Source organism: Pecten maximus, chromosome 12, assembly GCF_902652985.1.
Source record: "Pecten maximus chromosome 12, xPecMax1.1, whole genome shotgun sequence".
Lineage (NCBI taxonomy): Eukaryota > Metazoa > Mollusca > Bivalvia > Pectinida > Pectinidae > Pecten > Pecten maximus.
In genome coordinates this window covers 7397582-7405810 of record NC_047026.1, presented here as the reverse complement: position 1 = coordinate 7405810, position 8229 = coordinate 7397582, and the positions used below count along the sequence as shown (strand labels likewise).

At 33.9% G+C, this 8229-nt stretch overlaps 1 protein-coding gene across 1 annotated transcript in view; it reads left to right on the top strand.

The window, feature by feature from the left end:
- The first annotated feature begins 390 nt into the window (after window positions 1-390).
- LOC117339459 (probable JmjC domain-containing histone demethylation protein 2C) overlaps window positions 391-8229 on the top strand; it is a 182220-nt gene continuing 174381 nt past the window's right edge. Inside the window, 1 exon segment of the mRNA XM_033901044.1 lies at window positions 391-617. Within this exon segment, the coding sequence (XP_033756935.1) occupies window positions 462-617 (156 nt within the window). The 5' untranslated portion in view covers window positions 391-461.

The window sequence follows — 8229 nt, the reverse complement described above, 5'->3', positions numbered from 1 at the left end:
CTGTAATGCATGGTTCAGAGTCAATTTATCATAAAACTGCTAAATAAAGTATCTGCAAAATAATGATTTATAAGTCTTCAACGGGAACTGAATATCAGCTGAAAGTGACTTATCATTTTTTTTTTTGAAACTGGGACAAATCTCATTCAATTAATTTGTGTATTTTCATTAGAAATGCGTATTTATCCAATTTGTAGCATCATGGTGTGTTTTAAACATATTCTTACATTCATTTTACAATGTTTTGTACCATTTAACTAGAGAAATGTGTTATTTTTGATCGCACTATATTATCTTGAGGATATTTGTTTATAACTCATGACCTAATGACCCCAAATGTCAAACTTTGTGTTATGTATTCATACGCAGTACTCTGGAGAAAGGAGACATAGGAATTTTGTTAAAAGTTTCCTAATATTTGGAGTAATGTGAAACTACAAAAATGGATACATTGTGAAGCAATGGCGTATAAGAGTAGAGAGGAAATAGTTGGGAAAAGATTTCTCTCTGTGCGGTGTTCTGGGAAGTTAAAACTTAGCAAAATTGTCGAATGGGAATGGCGGAGTGGAGTTGTACGAGCAGTTACTGGTAAAGATACCAGTAACCCCGATGTCTCGGTAAGTACAGAATAACATTTCGTGTTGAATGTGTGATATTTGTATAACTGTACACTTAAATAAATATAATGTGCAGTTTTAGCTTACTTTCATTTATAATTTGCAAGTTCTTTCCTCAAACATGTGTGCCTGTATACTAGGTCATGTGTTCACACGGCATTGGGTTTTTTGTGTGTGACTACTGACATGACCGGGCACTAGGACCACGTTCCAATATTATGCCACTCTACATATTTTTATTGTTTTTGTTTATATATGATTATTTTGATCGTTTGGTATAAATCATTTTACAACTACAGTTACAGAGTAGAGATTTTAAGTATAGGCTGTTGGAAAAAGTTTAGTGTAAATGTCGAATGGGACAAACCAAAGAAGGTGTGGCTCGTCCCAAGTTCATTGGGGTTTTGGACAATCCCAGCGTGTGTATTTCACCTACTTGCGGTTCCATGCTGATTTTACTTTCAACACAAAGGATCCGATCCCTGGAAGCCTTTATTCGTCAGATTACAATGCTGGCCATTTGCTCTTTCTGTTCACAAAGCTGGAAGAACAGTGTACATGTGTTAAAATGAACTTGCCAATCTTAATTCTGATCTTGAGCAACAGATGACTTATAATTTCAGTTTGTTATAATATTTTCTTATTACCACAGATCAAGTACAGTTTATGAAATTCATGATTTAGCAAATTGTAAAATATACAATTTGGTTGATTACTATAATTTTATTGTTCAATAGAGAGTTTTACTTATAGCAGAAAAAAATTTAGCTTTCAAAATTTGTTTAAATCTAAATCTGCACTAAAATGTTAATGCTAATAGAAATGTTAATAGAAATATTCTGTATTTGAAAGAGTTGTGAGCCCATCATTAAATTGACTTACAGAACCCACTATTTGGATGGTAGAAATTAAGGTTTGGTGTCATTCATAGTAAAGAAAATTCGAAGTCCTCAAACATTGAGAGATTGAGTTGTAGGTTTGAGAAAGTACAAGGATCGTTTAAATGATAATGAATTCGAATTTCCGATTCAAAATTATTTGAAAATATAAAAGTTGCATAAAATATACTTATTTGATGCATACAAATCTGATTTGTTTGGACCCCAGTCATTCCTACATTAGTTCTTGGTCACTAGATCTATTTCAATTTTTGTTCAATAACATTGACTCATTGATTGGATATAAAAAATCCATCAAGTACATTTGCTAATAAGGTTAATGGAAAATAAATAGATCAAATAAAAATACTAGGCCTTCTTTATATATATCAATGATGAGAATTTTATTATAATTCTGGTGATATAAGTTCAATAACAATTTTCTTTGTAAATCATTTCAACACTTTATCTTTAAAATAAGACTGATTGTTAATTTTTATTGAATATCAAGCAGCGGAATTGTTCATTACAAAACTAAAGCTTATTAATGATCTGTGGAGGAGAGACATAAAATGGATCCCATTGAAATTATTTCACTGTAGTCAGATCTCAAAATCTGTAGTTTACTCCTGAAATTTCCATTCCGTCTCACAAATGTTCTCCTCAGAATCAGAGGAAAAGTCCCTAATCAGACGAACATTCCCTGAATAGAGACACTCTCCAAAAGCCACAAATCAGATTTTTCCTTCAGTTTACATGTTATTTATTCTATGCCAAAAAGACAAAGTATTTGTTTCATTATTAAATCTAATTTCAGTTTTTGTAACGATTTTTGATAGTTTTTATACGAAATGGAACCAAAAAAATTTGGCTCCAAATTGTGCTACATATTGGGTTGTATGGTGATCAGATTATATCTAAAGCTTGGTGCTTGCCTTCAGAGATCGATGGAGTGGTGATGCAAGAATTGCAGCTGAACTTTGTTCTAGTTTTACAGCTGGGAGAAATCGGGGTTCATTGCTTTGTCTTCCAAGTTCATGTGTTTGCATATAATTTGTCCTATACTAGGACAATTTCTTGAGTTGAGTGACCAATGATGAAATGAGGCTGCATATTTTTTTCAAAAAACTTTGCTGTCGAAGCAAAGAAATTATACCAAGATAATACATTTCCAAGTTTTTGCAAAGGACTTGATATATTTATGTGATGTTGAATAATATACACCATAATTACTGCCCATATGGTTCAGCTAAAAATGTATGTAGGGTATTTTTTTTATATAGAGAAGGAAAATAAAGTCTATACCATAAATTATGTGGTGTTGACCAAGATGAAATTTAATGTCAGATTCTTGAAAAAACTACTGAGTAAAGACAAATCTTGGTGTCCATTCCTGAAGTAGTAGTAAAAATACCTTTTGAGATGACCCCTAATGTCTAGGCATCATACCTGTTGCCTAGCTAATTTTAGATGAGGTATTTGGGCAAGGCTTTATCAGCTTATCTTTGTTTATAATTATCAAAAATCACAAATTCACAATTTTGTATAAGAAAGTATGTATATATAAAAAGTTTTTGTTGATAATGAGGTAATGTTATAGCATACCTATGAATGAAAAAAATGATGATTAAGGTTTTGTTTTCAAATTTTCATTCATATGCTTTTATTTAAAACTGTAATATCAAGAAAACAAATAATTTCATAAGTTTTCTGAGCCTTTATGATTTGTTTTCCTCTACTCTAAAACATCCCAGTCATCTTCATTTACTACTTATATTTTACTGACTTATGAATACAAGCCTCTGCCCTATGGACATGTGTGGGCTTGGCTACTGGTGGTCAGCCATCTGTCACAGTGGCACCAAGTCTACCCATTGTCAGGTAAAATTAACAGTAAAGCTGCCTGACTAGTTAACCAGTATGCTACCATGCTGTCCGTCTTGTGTCTGTAGTCAGTGAACACTTGTTCTGAGTAGACCCTAACCAGGTGTACCATTATCTACCTATAGCCACATCACAAGCAGAATTGTTTACTTTATTCTTTAAATCCAATACTCTGATCAAAACCTATCATAAACATTCATAGTCCATGCATCTAACAGAATCCTAAACTTCACTACAAAGTGGCTATTACCTAGCTTATGATCGGTACCTGGAAACTTGCTTTGTTAGGTCATAAGACAGTCAAGTTCCCTACTAACTCAGCTACATGTAGCTACATGTAGGAGTCTATACCCAGCACATTTAATCCTTTACCCTAGATATTAACCATATCTGGATTATTACATTGATATACGACCATCTAATGTTTTAGGTCACTTAGTGACTTCAGTTGAAACTTCTTCACATGCATATATATAGACAGTTAACTAATATTCAGAAGTCAAATAATATTCACATGTAAAGTGGAAATTCAAAGTATTAAGGTTATACAATATATATAAGCCTTTCAAACCATGGAATCATTGCTGATTTTGTCAATGTAAAAAACATTGGCAGAATATTAGTTTTGATTTTTCTTGAAATATTATGGTAATTGATATTGGACATGGACAAATTGCAGAATGATAATGGGATGGGTAACCCCTGCAGGGCCTGCATATGTACCACATCACCCAGGGAGATCACAAATTTAAACAGTTAATCCAACTGTTGAGAAATTGTTTATTGTGACATCATGACATTTGAGAACTTACACTTTTCTATTTGTAACATAATATTGATCATAATGTTTACATAGATTAGCGATCTTACACCACAATTCTTGTTATTTGTTCAGCTCATTCCTTACAGACCTCATGATATATGTTGAAGAGTCCAGTCCAACTCGGCTTGTCAGACCTAGCTACTATACTGACAAAAAAAAATAAGACAACAGTAACTATTTCAGCAATGAACTAGCTGACAGTCTGAATCTCTGATCAAGTCTGAAATGATATTGTACATTTCTGTAAAAGATTGAATCACAATCTTTGAGGTAATTCCACCTCGGGCTTGTGAAAACCATGCAAGATCATCATCAGAGAATGTCGGATATTGTCCAGATCCATAATGCTGTTTCTCATGTAGAGTAGCAGTGATTGAAGAATTCAACAAAGGAAGAGACAACGGCATCAGATCTGCTTAATCTAGTATGTAGCTAGTACTGATTGATCATTCCACAGGGAATCCATACCAATAATCACACATGGATTATCTATAAGGTTCAATCTGTAAGGTTCGGAAATCATTGTTGTTAGACTGAAATAAATTAGATACATTTCTGTTGTTGAAATCACACCAAGTCTTCACTTTAGATGTTAGAAAATGAATCGAAATTGAAATTTTGTTGTGACATCCAGACATAGCTTCAATATTACACTTGTAATTTCATGATCATATTCCATGTAGATTTAACTATCAGCCTGTCAGGCTCACATCGAAAAGTTTAGTTAATTTATACCTCAAACACAACAAAATAAAAATTCTTTTCATTAATTATACCTAAGCATTTTATTAATTAAACAAAATATGTATCGGTTACAAAACACTTATCACGTTTAACAGATAAAACAAAAGAAGTACAATGCACACTTACGTAAGTCGTTAGGCTTTTCTGCTAAAGACACGTGCGTTTACGTTATGTGCATATAAAATACGGAATGCCGATTGGTTGGAGAATGCATGATTGAATGACAAATAATCGATTTACTTGGATATTTATGTATAAGTTTGAAACGTGACACTTTGAATGTGAGTGAAGCCATCGCTAATTGTTGGTGTTTAAAATTGGTCCGGTTGTTTTACAGTTCTGTAAAATTTACTCACCGACCGCTGATTTCAATGGCGGCGGAGATTATCAGAGACGACTACCGAAATGTTTTACCGGAGTGATTAAATGTCATGGCTTCTAAATACACCTTGTATCTACCAATTTGGTCTGATTATTAATAAACCCCATGACCGGGAGTGACAACACACGCTATCGTTATCCCTATTGTCAGTCAAGGCATTTGGGGAAGAGGTGTGAAATCTTGCCGCAGGGGTCACGACAAACACCTGTCCAGTGGTCAGTACAGGTAAAGTTTCTGTTCGAATCATGAGATGTCAATTACCTATAATATCATAGCTAATGGGTCATGAAAAAAGTTTGATACATCGAAAACTTCGATTTATAAAAATTCGAATCATACATAGTTTCGTTAGTAGTGTTATATAGTGAGAAAATTCGGGACCAAGCAAAAAGTTCGATACAGCGAGAAATTTGAATCAACGAAGTTTGAATCATCGAGGTTTGACTGTATGTATATAAGTGCCAGTATTGATGCTGTAGATTATGAGTTTGTAGATCTTGAGTTCGAAGCCCATCGGTGCACAAGTCATAAATTGTGGTCATTTGTGTTGAAATATGAGAAAAGCTGGCCTATAATTATAAGTAAATATTTTAACAGTTTTTGCCCAATTTGAAGGAATTTTAAGATAACAAAACTTGTGCTGTACTATATTCATTTCTTTGTTGAACTAAATCTGGGTATTGAAATGTATGTTGATGTGAACTGGTTTGCCCTTGACTTACATGTGGCCTATTTTCAATCACTTGTACACTTGAAGTTTGGGGTGGTGTATAAGGTTGGTGTGTATTTGAGACCAGTAAGGGACATGGTCTGTTTTGTATGGTAATAAGATGGTTCACTGCAGGCTCCAGGCAAATGGCCATGGTCCTGGTTATGAGTGATGGGGTTATTAGCCTTACAGTCACAAACAGTGAATTAATATAACAGAGTTAAAGAAACAGTCTACTTGTCAGGAGGGATTTACCACTTACAACAGGGTTCACCCTGGACCCAAAAATCATGGGCCATTTTGACAAGATTTCTGAAATCGTACTGGCCAAAACATAGAAAATTTAAGAAATTTGTGGGTTTTGGTGGGCCATTTTGGCCCCCTCCAGAGTTATCCCTGCTTACAAGATAAGCAAAGGTTTGTCTTCAGAAATTTCTAGGTCTTAAATGGCTGTAAAACTTTAGATCAATTCAGAAAAGTTTCTGGATTTTCCCCCGCTGATCAATGCTGAACATATATATAACAAACATCTTTTTACATGAATTTAGTAATAATATGAACATTGCGTAAATTGATAAATATATCCGAATATCTCTTTGATGGGTTCAAATATGCAGAACTATAAAATGCAAAATCCATTGCATAAGGTTGGACTTTGAAAGTCAAATAAATTTAACAATGGATAATAAAGCAAAAGAATTAACAATAATGTAGTGGTTGTATGTAAAACATTCATATTAATTTGACGTAAGGCTAACATTTTAGATTTCTTTATTTGGAATAGATTTTGATTAATGCTCTTGGTTTATGATGTGTTTTGATCTATGAATGCTTTAATTTTATCTTAAAAATTGTAGAGAGAATGCAATATAGATAGATTAAAAATGCATAATAATCTTGAGTACTTAATCTCTCTTTTGCTTTGTCTATTTCAAATGAAAATAAGTATATGTTTACATCGAGGGGACTGACCATGGTACCAACATGTTACAAAATCATGTCACAACTTACATGGAATAATGTTCACTGGTTGTAACCACAGGTTCTCTTACAAGATATCAGCCTCATCAGTAAACCAGATTTTTTTTTCGTTACATTAAATTCCTTTGTAGATATCCATGGTTACCCTACTCTACATGCTAATGAAGCCACAGAATTGATGGTGTTTTTTGTCTAATGTCTCACGCCAGTAATTGTAATGGACCAGCCGCAGTGGACGTAGTATTGATTCAGGGGAGGTAGTCGAGTTGCTGGAATACTCCACAACATTGGTGGGTTTTTTTGCCATACAAAAATGCTTTTAGGTTTTTGCATAAGATCCGTGCATAGAGTCACACACATCTTGTCTTTTCAAATGACTCAGCTCTGGAGGAAAGAAGCTTTCTACTCTGTCTCTGTTGGAAAAATCAATTTTCCTTTTTCTTCAACACCTTGGGTGATGACAGAATCGGCTGGGATGTCTTTACATAAGAAAGGAAAATTCACACATGTAGGAAGTGGAGCAGAGAAAGGTTTTGGGCTTATATGATCATAAATTCAATACTAGAACGTAATCAGATTTTACCAACTTGTGTGAGACAGCTGGAGTCTAAGCTTCTGTCCACAAACCTCTCTGATCAGGATTTTTCCAGGGTAAATTCTTGTGCAACTTATTGCAAGCTCAAGGCAGTCTTTCTTTAATGTACTATTTTAAGCTTATTGTGTTCCACAAGGCTTATTATCCCCTCTCAGCGAAGTCGGGGAAGCTAAAGGGATAAACATAGTTCAGTTTGTACGTATGTGTCTGCGTTCGCCCTTTTTCAGCATTCTGGTGACTTCATTTTTAACCAGAGTTCAATTAAACTTGATACATTTGTCAGTTGTGATTATACGTCAAACAAGTTTATGTTTCAGGGTAGCAATTAAGGTCAAGGACAAAGCTACTGTTGCTATATATAGAAAATCATTTTCATTGCTCTTAGTGATCATGATCAAATTTCATACAATTGTCATGTTTGAGAGAAAACGTCATACAAGTTCATGTTTCAAGGTGTCAAGGTCGAGGACAAGGTCACTGTTACTACTTATATATATCATATACGGTATGCATATGGCTTCTAGCAGGATATTTTAACGGGAATATGATGGGCTTTGTATTGCTCATTATCTCTTAATTCTCATAAAAATACCAGAAAGTAATTTGAAAAATGAAT